Consider the following 20,000-nt stretch of genomic DNA (forward strand, 5'->3'; position numbering starts at 1 on the left):
CTTGAAGCTAAATCGGCTGCAGTCTTTTACTCCTGGTGGGGTCACCTATGCCGAACATGCATGTCGAAGGGAAGTAGTAAGACAAAGAGTGATCCTCTTGCCCTCCAGGTCAGGGTTAGCCTAAGAGTTGAATAGCCCTTTCCCGTGATAACAAAAATAATAATACTTACTATTACAGAAACTAGAAAAATAAATTCAAAGCCCTTTGTGCGTAATGAATCCTTTGAGAGTTCATCCTATTTTTGGTGCGATTGTTGTTCTTGTGGGAGGCGTTATTGTTGTTGTTGTTGTTGCATGGATGGATAAACTTGTCAGCGGAGCATGTGCTGCAGACTCTTCATGTCTTATCACTGTTTATATTTTCGCTTTTTTGTTGTTGTTCATTCTGTCTGGACTTTATTTCTGGTTTTTTTTTTTTAATGTTTATATTGTAGATAAGTATGCAATCTAGATTACCTTGCTTAGGGCTTCTTTGCGTTGTTCATTTTTGATCCTATTTCAGAACTGAGGAATTGGAGAGCTTCCAGATATCAGTTCCTCAATACCTCAAAGAGAATAAAGCCTACTACATCGAACTTCTAATAAAAAATAGTCAAGGCAATGGCCGAGTGAGCGTTGGAATGCGAACGCCTAGTGGCGAAATAAAGCTTCCAATTTCTAAGGAAAATTTGATAAAAAGCATCACTAAAGAATGTAAGTTATAACCTAAATTACATAAAAATTGATTCTCGCGGGGCTTTCTAGGAACGATTTCCAAATCCTGAAAAGTTTTAATAAGATAATTCTTGTTTTGTACTGAACAACTATGTAAATCAATTGAAGCTATGATCCTCGCAGTTATGAAGGCAATTTTAGTAACTTCGTAGAGAAGCCTGAAAAATTCAAAACTTCAACGGTGTTTGAACACGTGAACTCGCTATGCCGTTGCGACGCTCTGACCAACTGAGCTATATGAAGCCACTGATGTTGGGAGCTGGTCATTTGTGGGTTCATATCTTCCCTTGACGAATGAATCAACGAACGAAATGATATATGAAATAAATCATATATTGAACTGCGAATATGTAATTCAAGTGCAGAAGCTATGATCCTCGTGAACGCAATTTGAGCAGTTGCATAGAGAAGCCAGAAAAATTCAGGACTTGACGGGGTTTGAACCCCTGACTTCGAGATGCCGTTGAAGACGGTGCAGGGATAACGCAGTGGTGAGAACACTCGCCTCCCACCAATGTGGTCCGGATTCAATTCCGGACTCGGCGTCATATGTTGGTTGAGTTTGTTCGTTCTCTTCTCTTTACGCAGTGTGAAACGAATGACGAGGCTTATGCGGTTTTGAACGCAGACTGTAATAATGTGATCTGCAATCCACCTGCAAACTACAATTCACTTAATTCGTCACTCTATAAATATAGCATGATTTTTTTTTTTTCGTGGATCGTCAGGAAGGGTCAAACACAGTTAAAATCTGTTGGAAGAAAGACTGCAAATACTGCTGAATGTATATTGTCAATTTTCAATCAAGGTTGACCAATTGGTCGATTTTTCTACTGTTTTATTGTTGTTGCTATTTCAAAATAGCAACAACATCAGTCTTTTTTATATTTTTGCGACAGGATACATTTTAATAGTACACTTTTTACAAAAATAGGCCTGGCGTTACACATTTTCTAGCTTAGTGCTAACGAGTAGCAGGAGTAGTAAATTCGTACTTCATACCTTTCTTATGCTTAAGATATTCCAGACGGGTATTGTGCAGAAGCAGGAGATTCAAGGTATCCCGATTACATTGTAGACTGCAACGAGTTTCCTGACTCGGTCAAGGTAGGAGTTAATAAAGCTTATGAATCAGACATAGTCTGATGTTGCTCTGGATTGGAAAATTGTGAACGTAGCTTAAAAGGTTTCAGTTCAAAGATTCGATGTTTTGACACTCCTGTCTACAACAAGTTGCAAAATTGTTGAGACACTTTCATTAAAAAACACCTTTTCTAGCTTCCAATGCCCGCCGTATCTAGACTGATTTAAACCTTTCCCACTTCCTCTCCCCTCTCCCCCTTTCAATGTTGACTGCTTAAGTTCCCAACATTTTTTTGTCGTGCTAGCAACACTGATAAGGGGGGGAGGGGGGCTGCAGTGTGAGAGATAATAGGGAAATTAATAACGCCCCAAGAAGGTGAAGTGTCTCCACTATTTTTGCAACTTGTTGTAGTGTCATCATCAGGGTTGTGATGTAAAGCTCTCGCAAGAGCCCTTCTCTTACATGCTCACAAACCATGTTTGCTAAACAAAAAAAGGGTGCACTCATTAATAGTAATAAATTACCGGTAAGGTCTTCTTTTTTTAATAATATGCAAATACAAGGCACAAGACAGCAGTGTCAAAACTTCTTAAGCGTTCAATAAGGAGAGTGCATGACCAAAAATACTTTTGCAGATATGTCGTTTATCTTGATGAAAAATGCTTTGCTGATTATACCCGGAATGCTTAATTTTGTAAGTTTGAGTCCAAGTCTGTTTCTTTGGGGTCAAGACTTTATCTCCATATGCGCAAGATTTCGTTTTTCGTTAGTTTATTAATTTTAGTCCTTTTGAATCATTGACACTTGCCTCTCTGTTAAGGGGTTAGGTATTCCAATTGCGAGGCGACCCTGGGACTGTTAACTGAGAGACGCTTATAAATCCTTTGGAGCCGCATGATATTAGCCGGGGAGGAACCGGATGTAAAAACGCCCTGCAGTTAGCAGAACACGAGTTTTGTTTTGCAGTACTTGACTGAAAACGAGTCAGTGTTTTGTTACGCTACTTATGGTTCACTATCAGGTAGCAGACGTCTATTACCCAGAAACCTCGATCTGAGAAGGAATGCGGCCCACCAGTTTACAACTATCTATAGTTTTATACTGACAACCACAACTAAATTTAAGTGGCTGAAAAAAAACAACATGGCGGCATTGCGCTCATGCAGTTCTCAACCATGATTCCCACGTGCGACTAGCGGACCAATCAGAGGCGTTGTGGTCATCAAGCCCAATCTGACTGGCCATTATTCGACGGGACCTTATTCTAGTTTTAGATACAGCCATAAGTTAATTTTTCAAGGCAAAATGAGAGAGATCGACACCCTTAGATCAATTATGGACTTCTGCAGGTAGTGACTTTTGACTAAACTCGTATTAGGCCGAAGTAAAGGCCTGAGTAGAAGTACCCTAATTTTATTGTTTTTGTTTTAAATATTCTTTCGCTTTTTCATGTGTGAATGTGCTAATGCAAGCCGCTGCAGCATTTCCTTGAAATTTGTTGTTGAATTTGTTGTTGTTTTGTTCAGGTTGACAAGGCAATAGCCATATTAAAAGAGTTGCAAGCTCTTGTTGAGAACAAAATGAATCCTTCACCTGATTTCCTGCGTCAGATAATGGAGGTAAACGAAGCTCCTCTTGTCACTGAAGGATTTTGATTTCCACTTTACAGATGTTTCTAACTTATTTTGAGTCAAAGAGCAATTGCCTCAGAACATTGATATTTTTGTAATTAAAATGAGCTACAACCAGTTGCATAAATGTTGATATATCTTTTGCAAGTATGCGTTTACCGACTTCATAGGATGGCGTAGGAGAAATTTATTGCAAAAAATCAATAGCCCCACCCGCCCTCCTTCCCGATTCATTGTTGTTCATGTGAGTTTTGTACATGATAGTTGATACTGCTCAGCTAGCAGCATTGCAAAGAAAAGGTGGGGATAAATTGTGTTGGATCGCATAGTGAACATTTTCCTCTTCCCATGGCAAGATGTATCAAGTGCGTTTGTAACTCGTCGTAGTTTGAAGAGTATGACAATGAACAACTCGGCTTGTAAACGCAGATAGATACATAGATAGATAAATAAATAAATAAATAAATAAATAAATAGATGAACTGCGAAAAATGCAAAAGATTTACCGCCCACTCAAAACTCCCCGTTTATACAAAGTAGCGATACTGCGACCAACATTTGATTTCTTTCTAGGAGTCCCTTGCTAAACACCAAATGCATGGGAAATCCCACAAATTGCCCTTCTGAAAATCTTAGTGAAAAGCATACCGCTTAAATGCATATGTCACCTTCTCTGTTTATCAGTGATTTTTATTGTAGACAGCTTCAAAGAGGACCAGTGCGCTGCTGGAAAGTTTGAATGATTCCTTCGTGGAGGAAAATGTGAATCGATCAAATCGAGGTTTTGAAATTGCAAGAGAAGTGGAAAAACTAGGTGAAAGTATAGCCTCGCGTATCCTCAACGCCTCTGAAACAATAGCAGTGAATTACTCAAGTATATGTAAGTATGTGATTCTCATAGATAAAAAAATGAATCAATTACAACTGTAACGAAGAGTCAAAGACATCTTTCTGCTCCGAGGTCCTCAATATTTGCTACCTGTGTGGAAATACCACACCGTTAAACTACGAGAATTCTTTATGAGTGGTCAGTGTTTTTGTGGTTTTCAGATATGGAAGCAAGCAAAAGAGGAGATAGATTTGTCTTTGTTGCAAAGTCATCCAAGACGAGGGAAAGTGGATTACAAGACAGCATAACAATAACTCTTAGAAATACTTCACAAAGTAAGAAATAACACTTAACAAAAAAAATATCATATAGCCCGGGCTTCCCCGAGCGTGTTTTCATTGTAAAACTATTGGTAAAATCTCCGTATCTGATTAGGGCCGTACGCATTAGCGCGAGCAGTGCTAATGCGCAAAATGCCGTACGGCCCTGGTAGGAACACGTACTGCTCCGTGCGATGAAAGGATTTCATCGCTCTTAAACATCCAAGGTATTTACAGCCAGAAAAGCCTTGAAATGCAAACATCATGACCTCGGGCCAAATATTTTCCCGTCCAGCCCTCCCACCCAGTTAATAAGTACATATGTAACTTATGACAGGAGCACATACGCAGCTATACGAGTTATTACATAAAATTTCACTTGCACGAGTGACCATTCTCAGTCCAATGGGCAATAATGTCTCATTCAAGACTTGTGATTAGCTGGAAAGGTCTGGTTTCGCGGGAAAATCAATCTAAAAGTAACTCATCTCGGTCTGTAAAAACGCCGTTCCACAAATAGAATAAAACTGTGCGCTCCTAGTTATGTTCTCCTGCTAGTGATAATGTCACTGAATGTGTTTGACACCTTTAAAATTTTGACGGTCAAATTCGAATCCTGAAATGTCATGTTATCGTTCTGTAACAAAGAATGCCCACTGCTTGATTCTACTGAGGCCAAAGGAAATTCTTCATCGGCTTACAACAAAAAAAGAAGATAAAAAAGATTATATGGACCGAGAGGAGCGAACCACATCCCTAGTCCCTAACCTTAACCCCAAACCCCTAAGTAACTGGCCTCGCGATCGGTTGTTCAAAAGGTGAATAACGCTATCCACCAGATAAATCACCATCCAGCGGATAAACACTAGCAAAACCAATTGAGTTATCCAGTGGATAACGCAATCCACCCTTCGAACAACTGATCGCCACGACATTAGAGAGCGAAAATATCCCGAAGGAGAAGAAAATGGAAACCACTCAGAAAAACAACCGAGATGTGAATACACCATAGTCAATGTGACTACGAGGACTTCACTTGGATGAAGACAAGGTTGTTATATATTAAAATCTTTGTGCTTCGATTGCCGCAATGAAAGACTCCCTGAAACCTGCAAGTTCAAACTACAAATTCATGTTTGTTTCACCCGGAAAGAAAAATCGCTCCTATCATTCCCTTATTGCCTACACGGCTTTTTTTCAGCAGCAGCTTCGAGAAGCCAACAAACCACTCTGCGCTCAGCGTGGAGCTCAGAGACTAGAACTACGGCTGGATGCATGATATGTCTCTTCTAGAAGCAGTCTTTTTTGAGAACCTGACCTCCAATATTTAAGTCTGCCTCACCAAACCCAAGCAGTCCTCAACGGATAAATTACGAAGGAAAAATTCAGGTGGCCCCATCGAGATTCAAACACGGCCGGGAGGTCATGGGTTTGAATCCCGCTGGAGCCACCTGAAGCTTTTAGGTTTCTAATAAAGTCAATGTTAGAGACAATTGCTATAATTGTCCAGACCGACATTAACGACTGCTGTCCAAAGGAAAGAGGGGGGAGGGGTGGTACCAGCATGCTATGCACGACATGCCTAACACTAGATGTTTGATATTTGCGTGAAAATTGAACTCTTAGTAAATGTATAACACCCTTTCAATGGATAAGAAAAGGACATTAATCTATTTGATGCTAGCCAAGTAACTTTTAACACAGGCAATAACACAACCATTCAAGGAATGGCATACTTCTTCTCGGCGTTTTACAAGAATCTGGAAAAAGCAATTCAACACAACATCAGTCATGTCCATGGGTAAGAACCTTTTAACCACCTTTTTGTGCTATAAATCCGTTGTGAGTTGCACTGCGTATGTTAGCTTCATGGGAAAATTTATCGGGAGCTGCAAGGCCTTGCCTTTGGGCAATATGGCCTGTAAAACAGAAATACCGGACATAAGATCAAGCAGGAAGAGTTCATGTTTTTTGACCTGGCTCCTTTTCTTCGCCCATCATTTCGATCACACCGTTTTTGATTAGGAAAGGTCGTTATATACGGGTCTCAACTCAACTCAATGTTAGACCTGGGAGCAGGGATGGCGCAGTGGTTCGCGAGTTCGATTCCCAGGACTCGACGTCATATGTGGGTTGAGTTTGTTGGTTCTCTTCTCTGCTTCGAGAGGTTTTCCTCCGGGTAGTCCGGTTTTCCCCTCTCCTCAAAAACCGACATTTGATTTGATTTGATTTGATTTCATTTGTGCACGACCCCACAAGCTGTTCAACTTTAAAACACTATCGTGTGAAAATAAAGAATTATTATTATTATTATTATTATTATTATTATTATTATTATTAATTTTTTGAGATATTTTATCACAGCTTTTATGGTGAAATGTTAAATCAGTTCTATTTCTCTACTGATTTTTTAACTTATTTATCAATCTATTCATTTATTAAGATATCTGGTCCGAATTGTGGTGCTTTAAAAATTAATTACCTGAACACTCGAAGTAACTTGGTTCATTTTCCCTGATTCACTCTAGAGAAAATCCGTCACGCAAGCCAAAGAGATACTTTCTGAACAGCAAGATCATTTCAGGAGCGGTATCTCGACCTTCAAACGAGTCCTTTCAGGGCGAAGTGGCTATTCAATTAAGGCATACCAAGGTAAGATAATAAAGAGGTTTGCATCAGTTTAGTATCCCAGCGCACGTTATTTCAAATGAGATGCCTGGCTCGTTAGAGGCTTTTAAGAGAACTCACAAAGAAATTTTTGAAAGAGGTTTTGGCGGCTTTCCTGGGTAATTGCGGCGTTTTATTTCGCAGGATAGATCAGATGCTATAGGTCTGTCAAATCATGCTCTGAGCAGAGAAAGCCCTTGGCTGTTGAAAAGGTTAATCGCGCGCGCTGTCCATTTCAGTGGATAAATACTATCAAAACCCTTTGAGTAATCCGCTGGAAAGTGATATCTCTCATAGATAGCGTTATCCCAGCCCTTTGTAGAATTTGGGCCTGGACGCCTCACTAACGGTTTCTTGGCGCTGTAATCACCAAACAAGACCCACAAGTCATAAGCTTTAAATACCACCGTGTATAAATATATTTTCTTTTTCCTTTTTTATTTCTAATTTTTGGTTCAAAGGCAACTATAAGCGAACTGATCATGAACGACAAGTGACTCTTAAAGAAGAGGAATACTTACTAAGTGCTAGACTTCTTGAGTGACAAATGAAACCCTTTTCCCGTGACAGTAGGCATAAGGCAACACAGAAAAAAAGAAAGACTGGTCGTTGACTATTATACTAATACTAACAGTCGTCTAGTAGCGTAGCCAATTAAAATTCAGGATTTGCATCAGTCCGCTAGTTGGGCGATACTAATACCCAGTATTTGTATTAAAGCCTGCTTTTCAATCTCTACCATGTGTTGTATTGTCCATATAGTAAAAAGAAAATTACACGTTAGCTCGAAGATGTGAATTTTACTTGAACTTCTCGTGGCAAGAGCAATACTGATCTAACTCTTTCGCTGCGCTCACTTGTGACTCAAACATAAAGTTCATATCTTCTCGCCACCGTGAAATATCCTCTATTTACATAACCAAATTGCTCTTGTTATAATAATAATAATAATAATAATAATAATAATAATAATAACAATCATAATAATAATAATAATGCCACTTTACGAAGTGGCAGGAGTACCTAGGTATACCGGATATAACTGGCAGCGCCCAGATGACGGCCTTATTGGGAACATCACATCCTCACATCCAAACTTAAGAAGATCAGTTGCTGTGTGCTGCTCACTAGTTTCGTTTTAAAAAATATCCTCTATTTACATAACCGAATAATAATAATAATAATAATAATAATAATTTTAAAAATAATAATAATAATAATAATAATAATAATAATAATAATAATGCCACTTTGCGAAATGGCAGGAATACCTAGGTATGGGAACATCACACATCCTCAAAAAGGTGCTGCGTGAGACGTGGCATAGAACACCCAGCAAGAATTAAAAGCTGGAAAGAATCTCATAATAATAATAATAATAATAATAATAATAATAATAATAATAATAATAATAATGCCACTTTGCGAAATGGCAAGAATACCTAGGTATACCGGATATAACTGGCAGAGCCCAGGTGACGACCTTATTGGGAACATCACACATCCTCAAAAAGGTGCTGCGTGAGACGTGGCATAGAACACCCAGCAAGAATTAAAAGCTGGAAAGAATCTCATAATAATAATAATAATAATAATAATAATAATAATAATAATAATAATAATAATCGCATCTTAACATGACTATGATCAGATGCGCATTCTTAAGTTATAAATACGAAAAATAATAGATCGCACAACTCTTGTAATTTTAGTTCCGAAGCCTGGAGAAGATGACAATGCAGTGTGTCTTCTGGCGGTATTCAAACAGGTGGGCGAGAGAAATTGTTGTGATTAAGATCAACCAGGGAAAAAGGCCGCACGAGTTTGTAATGAGATGGCATGCATACTTGTAGGAAGTGAGGAATCGCATAATTTTGCGAGATGTATAAAATGTACAGAATGAACTACAATAACAAAACTAGTCACAACTAAAGAGCATTTTTTTCGCGAAACAATCGTCTGTTCATATTTTTCATTAGGTCAAATGATTCAACTGGCGTTTGGTCCTCTGAAGGATGTTACAAGGACGCACATTTGTCAAATGATCAAGCCACTGTGTGTCGCTGCAATCACTTGACTCATTTTGCAATACTCATGCAAGTTACGGATGATCCAGAGGTAAGAACACAATCTGAGACAACCCGCGGACAACATATACAGACAACCAAATGACCAAATCATGCCGCAAAAGCAAAAATATGCCTTAATTCTCTTTTTTTTTAACAATATTCATTTGCTCATAGGTTATTGTTCTGGGTAAATCACACAGGAAGGCGCTAGAAATCATCACCTATGTCGGCTGTGGATTGTCCTTACTGGGAGAAGTCCTGACAATTTTAACCCTCATCTTTTTAAAGTGAGTTGCATGTATTCTACCCGCCGCTACAGGGCGAATGATCTGCGGCGTTTGCTCTTAGCTTTCGATTCTTTGTCAATTGATGGGAGCCTAATTTCCTTCACCTTATTTCACTGCTCATGGACAATGCTTACCTTGACATGTGTGGGGAATTCGAACAAACCATTTTATTAAATAAATTTGCTTAAAACAAAATTAGAAGGATTCATTTGTAGAGCAGAACATGAAAGGAATCAATAAACAAATCGGATACTTTCAATGCACACAAAGTCAAACAGCCTTTGATGTTCAGTTAAGTATTAATAAGTATGTATCTATTTCCCTTTCAAAATAGTTCAATGTCTAAATGGATCTACTGTAGCCAAACAACACATAGAGCGGTTTTCGAATGAGTGTCGTAAAACCAAAACCAAAGTAATTACTTTGCCCAATCAAAAAGGACGGAGACAATCCAGTAAACCAATCAAAACTCGAAGTGATTACACGTAGCCGACACAAAGCGCGGGAAAATGTGCACGCGCGAGCCACAATTGGTTTTGGTTTCACTTCTGATTGGTTGAAAAAGTGGCGCGAGAACTTTGAACCAATCACTGACTGAAGTAATCACAAACCAAAGTAATAAAGTAATTACTTTCGACACTCAATTGAAAACCGCTCAAACACATGAAACACATCCTATTTACTTATTTAATCAACACAGAGAAATGCCGATCACGTTAAGTTAGAGTGTTTATAGTGAAGGAGGCCAAAAGGACTCGTTTTGATTTCTGTCTGAACAGGTTGACCAGATCGGAGACAAGCATGATTCACCTTAACCTTGTTGTAGCCTTGGCAACGGCGCAGATTATTTTTCTAACTGGGATTGAAGCTACACAGAATAAGGTAGCATTGTGATTTCTTTAAACTGAAGTTCTACTTCAACAAGAGGGCTTAGTCTACTAAATATACGAGTAAGGGAGAAAAAGAGTCCTCACAAACTCAGTGCAATTTTAGTTTTGAGGGAACCTGGGGATTAGGTGTCTCTTGTGATGGCAAATAATAGCCCACTATCCATATATTAAAAATCAGTCCTAAACAATAGGCATCATCTCGAGGCTCCGGGAAATAAACTCATACAAATCCTTATATTTATTCCCCAGAGCGACGAGATGATTCCTTTTGTTTAGGACTGAATTTTAATATATCGAAAGTGGGCTATTGCTCAGTGGTTTCGCCAACATTTTTGACAGCGAAATTTCGTGGAGAAAATGATATACGTGTTTTTCATTTTGATTTATCATAGCAACAAAAAATGGTAGGTTAGGTAACTCGTAAATCCATATCTGGAACTTCAAATGGCACTGCAGTGCCATGCACAAGCACGAATACGATGCGCACAAATAAGGTAATCTGATACTCTCTCTTACTATGTACTCAACAGAATATATTACGGACTGCAACAGAAGTTGCTATGGAAACACAGTCATGGAGTAATTTTGTTGAGTAGTAATAAATACGTAAATCTTCTGAACTTTCTCGTGCATTATGTGATTTACGGTCGCTCAAATTGCACCAGCCGCACTTTCAAAACATCACTTGTGACCATAAATCACGAAATGCGCTCGCGTTCATACGATTTCCTACACTTAAACAAGATTAATCTTGCATTTTTCATGGTCTAATTTACTAAAAACCTCATGGCCGGGTTATTCAAATGCTTTACAGGCAGCTTGTAAGATCGTGGCGGTTCTTCTTCATTATTTTAATCTGGTATCATTCACTTGGATGCTGACTGAGGGGGTCTGGCTGTACGTTATGATAGTCCGAGTCTTTGAAAACGGACACAGCAGAATTAAGAAATATTGCGCTTGCGCTTGGGGTAAGAAATCCATTTGTTTACTTTAATTGAACGGGTCAGCACGCAGCTATTACAACGGCTCTCGGGATTGGTTCAGGAAACAATAAACACAAAGAACAATACAAAAGACACAATGGACCCTCTAAAAACAATAGAGCTGCGTCCAAAAGGGATCCAATGAAATTAGAGGTTATAAAGAGCTGCGTCCTATCTATTGAACAGCTAACCCAAATGAGTGGTTTTCGTACTTTTCTGCGAAAGACCAAAGAGGCATGCCTGTCATTTGTGAATAAATTCTGTCGGACGACAGTTGCATAATAGAAAACGTTTAACCAAATACATAGCCTCGTACGGTTTAACTATAGTCTGTCTTCGAACCAAAGAATCGCGCCAAATTAAAGGCCACAAGATTGCCCAGAAAACGGACGATTTGGTCGGATGGCAAAATAATTATAATCCATTTTGTGATTGCTTATTAAAGTAAAAGCTTTTTTTTTTTTGCAGGAATCCCATTTGTATTCGTCGTCATAACTTTATCAGCAAGTTTTGACGGATATGGCACAGAGACAAGGTAATTTCAAGCTATGTTCTTGTTTTTGAGTAAGATATCAATCGACGAACAATGGCACATTTTTTTCAACTTTCGTGCGTTCTTTTTCAGCTGCTGGTTATCTGTACAAAAGGGGACCATTTGGAGCTTCGTTGTGCCAGTTCTGTTAATTGCTGTGGTAGGCAAAATTCGATTATACTACACCTCAACAGTTTCAAACGTATTGATTTTTCGACTGTACTTACCAAAAATTACTATTCCTAAAAATGCTGATTAAACATGGCACACACAACATCCTTGCGATGGGGGATTAGGGAGCATCCTTCCCCCTTCACTGAAGTCCTTTAAATCGCTTAGTTCATGCTACAATCATAGACAAAAGTAGTTGGGAAGGTTATATAAATGAACCGCACCAGAGCTGTATTTCAACCCACTTCTGTTAAGGTGCAAAAGAAATAGGTTCTCCTCTTATATAGCAAAAAAGAAAAAAGCAAAAAAGACGTCACTGAAAAGTGCTAACATTCCGAACGGCGATTTTACCTTGCTTGTCGATCCTATAGTAAGCAATTGAACAGTGGACATTGATGTACCAAGTAACTTATCAAACGCGGGTCGAAATGTGCTAAGGGTCTGTTCGACCTTCGAAGTTCTATAGCCGTAACTCGCTTTTTACTATTTGCTGTAAGGCACTATTATGGCCTTCCATGTTCTGTCATATTCGTTTGGTTTCAAATTAGGAGACTTCGGACGGGTTTCTCTATAGGTTTTTGAAACATCTAATCGCACAGTTTTGTTTCCAAAGGCAAATTCCATCATACTAGGAATGGTGATGAGGGAAATACTTCGACTGAACGAACCAACAACAAAAGAGAATTTGAAATATCAATCAGTAAGGTGAGCATGAAGAGTGGTTTTTGAAAAGCGCGTTACGGAGGTTCATTTATACTAGAGACGAAGATAGACACATGCAATCGCAGACAAATGTGGTAAATATCTTTCTTTTTCATGGCTTAGCGTGCGTATCTATCAATCCCTCCCCGCCCCCCCCCCCCCCCCCCACCAGAACAATGTTGCCAACAGTGAAAAGACATTTCGTTGTCAATTTCAACATTTATTGGGTGGGAGGGGTGGGGGTGGGATTGTAGGAATGGAAGTGGACACACAAGGAAAGAGAAAGACCCGGCCCATGGAAGGACCCTAATCAGACTTTCTCTGTCCTTGTGTGGACAATTTCTATTCCTAGGGAAAACGCTCTACAATCTACAACCAGCGGATCGTGGTTTCACAAGTGGCTTTTCGGCCCCAGAAAGTTACCGGGACTTGCGAAAAACGTCCGCCAGCTCTCTCAAAAATTTGAAGTAAGCAATGGCGGACTATTCCATGTAAAGCTCTCAACTTGAAATAAATGATCTTTTACTGGAAACCAACACTCAAACTATCCTTTGTTTACTGATAAGAAAACACGCTTTCGAAGGATCAAGAAATAATGGGGGAAGTTATATTTTGATCGCAGTAACTCTTTGATTTCACTCCTGCTAGGTCTGGTGTTCAATCTGCCATTGTACTGTTACCTTTACTTGGAATCACGTGGATATTTGGAATACTGACGTTTAACGATGAAACAGTAGCATTCCAGTATTTGTTCGCCCTATTTAACTCGTTGCAGGCAAGTAAACGCAGTCCTTAACATGGACCTAAAAAAAAAGACTGGAGCAAGCAACCTATTGTTTTCATACCGAAGACCATGGCGCCATCTTACTGGAACAACTTTCGCGCTAAAGCTTCGTGTAGACAGTGAAGTTATGGTAATAAGGAACCTTTGCCGATATTGTAAAAGCACTTTAAAAGTGGTCTTTTACAACTCATTTCCACATTGCTTTCTTTGAACTCTTACGATGAGTCCCAACAAGATGGCCGCCCCGAATTTGTTCAATGTTCTTCAGGGCTCTAGTCAAACAACAGATAAGCGGTGCAGTCCTTTTTTTTAGATGAGTGAATCCATACGAACTAAGGAAACTTTCAGCCTTCAATTAACAGAGGTCATAAGCTAGTAGAGCTTTCGCATGGATTGTCTACGAAATGTTTGTCAGTGGTGTTCTCTGTTTGCGCTAACATTGTTTGAAACACGTATGTGGGCACGTTCACTCAAAACTCAAGGCAACCACTTGATAGGAGAAAAGAAGGAAACCACGGTCATGTTCGAGAAGTAGACTCACTTTTTATGCGACTTTCTTTGTTTTTGTTTTTGTTTCAGTAAACCAATAACAGAGCTGCTGGTCACATGATCGAGCTCTCTATAGTCACTGTCCTATGTTGGGTATTAAAAATGCCGCTTATCTGATAGAGAATAAAATCTTAAACTGGAATAATTTATAACCCTAGTTTTCGAAGAATAAATTATTTTCTTTTTACCCTTATTTTTTACAGGGATTCTTTATTTTCCTGTTTCACTGCCTTCTCAATTCAGAGGTAAGCTACGAAAGATGAAGTTTCCAGCTGTTTTCAAACCATTCGTTAACACATCACGGTCATCACAAGACTGCAACTTCTAGAGTGCTAACGCTGGTTATTATATCTTAGGACGTGATATAAAAATAGAGGGCCTTTTAATGATATGTGAAATTTTCACTGGCGTCAAACACGAGGTAATCCGTGGTTAAGAGACCACATAAGCCCATTGCTTTAGTTTTAATCCAGAAGTAGGTTTCTCCGCGAGGTTTTGCTTTCCTGCTTTCGGATATTGGCTGTCTAGGTCCATTATGACTAGCGCTCTTGGTTATTCCAAGTAGCCAGTACCCTCCCGGCAGTACAATTCTCTCAAGAACACACACTTGCAAAACATGGTTTGGTAGGTAAAGGTTCGAAAATATATTGCTAATATATGGCTAAGCAAAGATATACGATGTAAAAAAGATAAAAATGCCCTGCTTTTTGTAGGTGAGAAGAGTATTCCACTCGAAAAAGAAGATTTGGTCCGAGTCACGTGACATGTTGCAAACGAATTCTCTGTCGCCACAAAACTACAATGACATTTCCAAGGAAACGGTATCCTCTCGGAGCATGGTACGTATCCATGTGTCGATCAGTACATAGTATATTCCTCGTGTATCAATTGAAGAAGACTTGGGGAAAACCTTTGTCTAGAGTGATTTATAACAATCAGTGACTAACAATATTTTAAAATGTCAACCATTTAGCCTGCATATGGGTTATGACTATTAGGTGGGTTTACGGGCGCGAGTGGGACACGCGAGCGGAACGCGTGAGACCTTGGGAACTGGCTAGAAACATGTGACCTGGAACCTGGCTAGGACTGGCCAGGAAAGTGAGTTGTTTGGGTGAATAGAGCGTTCTGACATGACGTCACGGCGGCCATGTTGGTCTTCCAAAACAAAGAAATGGCGGCCATGATGGTGTAACAAACTAATCCTCCGGGAATTGAATTCAATTTCTATGCAAATTCTTACTTTTGTTTCAGTAATCCAATATGGTTACTGGCCACGTGAGTGAAAACGCTCAACACGGGAAGAGGGAAATTAAGGGTTGCGAATTTTCAGTTTATTCAAAGGCGAAATGGAATTAAATTTACTGTATATGGGAATTTAGTTGTGCACTTTGTTCGCAGAGAAAAATGTTTAAAAGAAAGTTGGGATTTAAGTTTTCTGGAATGGGAGTGTAGGTTTTGGAGGATAATTCATTCGTTTGATTCATTATTGTTGGAGTGCGAACATGATAGATCACTCATCCTAGGTGGAACATATCGATTCAAATGAGTCGGAAGTCATTAAACCGAGGTAAACAACTTTGAAAGCAATTGCAAAAAAAGACGAAAATTCTGATACTTCTCAAGAACTTAACGGAGTGGTTGTTACCCTACGTGGTGAGGTTGATATAGTTTTACCCGCTCGTAATATGTAACATTGTAACAGTTGTTTCCCTTCGCGCCTCAGTAACTATCCGCCACTAGCCACCTCCACTTCGGTGAATAGTTGTTCCAATGTATACTTAACTAAAACAGTGAGATAATATGGCACAAAAAGATTATTTTGACTCATTTATTCCTGAAACGATTACAATATATTCGGGCGTAAATCCTATCTATGATGTCTGGAGTTAGGTTTATCATTAAAAGATATCACATGACAGAGCGGAGATACGAATTTTATCTTCGAGTACTGATAGTGAACGAATGAGAGACACTATCAACACGAGAAGATAAAATTCGTATCCCCAAGCGACCATGTAATGTTCTGTTTATTATATAGATATCGACGAAATGTCCAGATTAAAAACAACTTGTTTTATTCTCAAAAAAGAAACGACAGTTTTCAATTTACAATACATGTTTCGACATACTCATGTCATCTTCGAGTGCTGATCTGAAAGTTTTTTGAGAGTTATTGTTATTCTGCTATCTTTACGTCAACTTGTTTTATTCATTTTCAAAATGGCGAAAAAGTGGTCACCGACTGCTAAAACACGCAACATGAAACAAGATATGAAAGTTATGAAATAGAAGAGACGAATTATTTTACAGCACAAAAGTATCTTACAATAAAGGGGAAGCTCGCGTTTTATTGGCTAATCGTGTTGGTTAGAATGACGACACCTATATCCTCACATGTGAAAGATAAAAATGTTACGTTGTCTGCGTGCGGTGATGATTTTTTTTTTTTGAAATTAAAATCCTAGAATTTTATCAGTATCTACAGGTATCTAATGAAAAGACTTTTCTTTTGTCTCAGCGGCCAGGATCAGGAGGCTCTACAGCTTCTAATTTGACACAGAAACCATCTACGTGAAAAGGAGATGACCATTACACAAAGTTTGGTATTACAGGTCATACCATAATTATTCAAGTAACCATTTTCGAATGTGCACACATTCAGAAAGTGTCGATGATTGATTTGTAGTAACGATACCAAATAACAGTTTGCGATATTTGTTGTAAAAAACACGAAGCGAATAGCTTATTGTACGAAACAAACACTAATGTTAAGTTTCATTACTTAGAACGTACACTCATAAAATTTTTCCAAGATACTTAAGTGATTTTCAGAAGTGTATCATGGCAGTTTTGGACTAAATAAGGCTTCATAAGTTGACTACAAGGCAGAAAGAGACGCAAACAGCCTTCGTACCTGTTGCTCCTTCGAGAGGAGAGAAACTTTATTCATTTCATTTCACTGCATGTACACAGATTTCATTTTACAGTTGAAGACCTTTACAGAAAGGCCCTAAGTAATAAATATCTCTTCATTACAACGTCTTGTCAGAATGATCATTGATGAAGAGCAATAAATAAGTTAAAATGTAACATTCATTAAATAGATTTGCCACCAATAAACTATACCACAATATCGTTTCACATATACCCTTAATTAAGTACTTACTGCTTTGAGAAAATTCAGACGCCCTGGGTATATACTGCGTATATCCCACGCAGATACTTCAATAATTTTTCCTAACGGTTGAATACCATTTTGGTGCAATCTCGACTTCCTATACAAGCGCAGCATAGGGGCTGGACAATCTGCGAGCCAGCGGATCATGCGAATTTCGCATTTAAGTCTGAGTACCCATTTCAAATAGCGCTGGTAAACAATTATTAAGTCTAAGCACCCATTTTAAAACGTTTAGCTTTCAATTACTGTGTGATTCGCATGTTGACTCGCATGGCTCGCAGCCATGGCTCGCTGGCTCGCACATTGTCCTAACTCCGCAGCATATCGAGATCGTAAATTCCTGTGATTCCAGGTAAATTGAATGAAACAGTGATTTTCCAGAAGAAAATAATTGGGAATAATTGTGAGTTGTCCACTAAAGCTGACTTAACGTAAAGTACATCGCAGCAAACCAAAAAATTCCGTTCCATTTCCTTGTTCTTACTCGGGCACAGTTTCCCCCTTCTCAAGATTTGTGTTTTAGCGTAACGAAGGTGGATTGAAGCATCAAGTGGAAAACGCTGTTCCATTAGCTTTATAAAAATTTCATAATTTTGCTTGAGAGAAAAACGGTTTAATTAAGCAGAAAACACATCTCTGTAAAACTCGCACCCGATGACAAAGAATCACAAAAACAATAGCCCTGTTCACGGTTATTTTTTCTTATTTGCATTACAGTGTCATCGAATGTGGATGCGAGGCAATTTCGGGTTAAAACTACAAAATATCCCGAAATTGCCTCACATACATGCTAGATTACATTGTCATACAAATAAGAAAAACTAACCGTGAAAAGGGCTATTGTAAAAGAAAACGGATAAACTCAGTCAGTCCCCTAACATGATACCTTCGTTTACAACAATTGTTCCGAAAGGATTATCTTAAAGTCAATTCATTACGAGGCACTTCTGATACCTTTCGCAAAAATGTAACTGTAATCTTTAAAAAACCTCACAACAAATTGCAAGAAGTTTAAGCATAATAGTAAGTTACTTTCTTTTTCACAAAATTCTGTCACAAAGTGACACTTTTGATAAAAGTAATACACTTAAGCAAATCTTTAACCTCTGAAAGAGATCATTTTGTCTTCCCAACAGCCAATGTTTACTCCTAGAAACAATGTGCCCCATGGATTAACTTGAATGAAAATTTTAAAAAATGTCCTGCATGTGACAAGGCGTCCTCTTGAGTTCTCTGTTTGCTTCTAATAGACGCTTTGTTAAACATAACTCCTCTCCCAATTGCCCATATACACAGACACGCACGTGCTCTCTCAATATACACACAATATAAAGTAGCTACACAAGAAATGCTTGTTGCATAATTAAAGTGCATTTGCTCTCAGTCCATACTTGAAATCATTTGGGGTAGGCTACAGACTTGAAATTTGCTCCCACGATCACATCTGACTATGTCCTCTCTCCAAAGTTGTTCGCGCCTCTTCCGGATGTAAACTCCTGTTCTACCTCGATCCAGTTAAGATTCATGTTATGCCTACTATGTAGTGACAAACATTAAGTCACTGTGTACTTATTGTATCAAGGAACTACCTACTAATGATTCAAAGTATATGTACACACCTGAGCGAATACTCTCCTATGAAAGATCCGTCCTTCACCATACAATAAACACGATTTAAGGTCATTCTATTAGATGTTAAAAAAGATAGCAATACAGCCATCGCAGAACGTTTCAAGGAATGAATGGTTTGAAATTGTCCAAAGATGAAGTCCATCTGGTCGATATTTTCTCCCAGTTTCACTTCGAGATGACACAATATTGGGCCGCCACGTCACGCTTGAGGCTACGACCACTATACAGATTATTCGCAGCTTCATAGCTGTGTAAACCAACTACGAGTCCATGAAAATATATTTACAACAAGCGCAAGCTCTCAAGACACGTGCCTGACACGTGTGACTAGTTGTACGTGAACGCGCCATCCACGTGATTCTCGGGGTTGTAAATGGGATTTCTGCGTGCTATTCCGTCAGTCTGCGGAGGATGCGAATCTAACACGCCATTGGGTTGTTGGCCATTGCTGGCTCTTTCTTTCTTCATCATCATTATGTTGGCTCGCCATTTGTCCGTCGTCTTCTTTGCTATCTCTTTCTGCTCTTCTTTCCATCCCCGGTGTTTGTGATAGAGAATTTCCAGAATAATAATAACCACTCCGGCGCCAATTCTAGCTGCCACCATAATGAAGACACCTAATTGCAAATGAAGAAAATTCACTTAAAACTGGGATTCGATACATCAAAGTCGAACGGAAACCTTTCAACACCACTTCTTTTCGTAAGCACTGCCTAATAATTGGCTGGGGCGCTTCGGTTTGAGCCGCGCACCGGTGGCTCAGTTGGTTGAGCACCGGACCGCCCTGTGGGAGGTCGTGAGTTCGACTCCAGCCGGACCAATATACAGGGTCGTTAAAAAAAACTGTGGAGAAAGTGCTGCCTTTGTATTCTCCAAATGGCTGGACTGGAAGGATTATAAACCGTAGGCCCCGTCTAACAACCCTTCAATTTTCAACTCTTTGCGACGTTGAAGATCCCACACACTTGGCGGAAA

General features: G+C 39.1%; 3 protein-coding genes across 4 annotated transcripts in view; 2 read left to right on the forward strand and 1 right to left on the reverse strand.

Moving 5' to 3' along the window:
- The window catches only part of LOC138042948 (adhesion G-protein coupled receptor D1-like), a 47,200-nt gene extending 29,947 nt beyond the window's left edge, over positions 1 to 17,253 (forward strand). For both annotated transcript variants that reach the window (XM_068889016.1, XM_068889017.1), the window contains 19 exons: positions 503 to 693; positions 1,733 to 1,821; positions 3,325 to 3,417; positions 4,129 to 4,309; positions 4,480 to 4,593; positions 6,283 to 6,379; positions 7,107 to 7,230; positions 8,958 to 9,013; positions 9,225 to 9,363; positions 9,489 to 9,601; positions 10,381 to 10,483; positions 11,306 to 11,459; positions 11,943 to 12,009; positions 12,100 to 12,166; positions 12,791 to 12,882; positions 13,528 to 13,654; positions 14,416 to 14,457; positions 14,926 to 15,051; positions 16,734 to 17,253. In XM_068889016.1, coding sequence (XP_068745117.1) covers positions 503 to 693; positions 1,733 to 1,821; positions 3,325 to 3,417; positions 4,129 to 4,309; positions 4,480 to 4,593; positions 6,283 to 6,379; positions 7,107 to 7,230; positions 8,958 to 9,013; positions 9,225 to 9,363; positions 9,489 to 9,601; positions 10,381 to 10,483; positions 11,306 to 11,459; positions 11,943 to 12,009; positions 12,100 to 12,166; positions 12,791 to 12,882; positions 13,528 to 13,654; positions 14,416 to 14,457; positions 14,926 to 15,051; positions 16,734 to 16,790 — 2,032 coding nt within the window. In that variant the 3' untranslated portion in view covers positions 16,791 to 17,253. The remainder of the gene's footprint in view (positions 1 to 502; positions 694 to 1,732; positions 1,822 to 3,324; positions 3,418 to 4,128; positions 4,310 to 4,479; positions 4,594 to 6,282; positions 6,380 to 7,106; positions 7,231 to 8,957; positions 9,014 to 9,224; positions 9,364 to 9,488; positions 9,602 to 10,380; positions 10,484 to 11,305; positions 11,460 to 11,942; positions 12,010 to 12,099; positions 12,167 to 12,790; positions 12,883 to 13,527; positions 13,655 to 14,415; positions 14,458 to 14,925; positions 15,052 to 16,733) is intronic.
- LOC138042947 (adhesion G-protein coupled receptor D1-like) overlaps positions 1 to 20,000 on the forward strand; it is a 191,347-nt gene that overhangs the window by 8,016 nt on the left and 163,331 nt on the right. The gene's annotated exons all lie outside the window — the stretch shown is intronic.
- Positions 18,930 to 20,000, reverse strand: part of LOC138042953 (glutamate [NMDA] receptor subunit 1-like) — a 34,389-nt gene continuing 33,318 nt past the window's right edge. Inside the window, exon 3 of the mRNA XM_068889040.1 lies at positions 18,930 to 19,642. Coding sequence (XP_068745141.1) covers positions 19,353 to 19,642 — 290 coding nt within the window. The 3' untranslated portion in view covers positions 18,930 to 19,352. The remainder of the gene's footprint in view (positions 19,643 to 20,000) is intronic.

Source organism: Montipora capricornis, chromosome 3 (assembly GCF_036669925.1).
Source record: "Montipora capricornis isolate CH-2021 chromosome 3, ASM3666992v2, whole genome shotgun sequence".
In the NCBI taxonomy this organism is placed as follows: Eukaryota; Metazoa; Cnidaria; class Anthozoa; order Scleractinia; family Acroporidae; genus Montipora; species Montipora capricornis.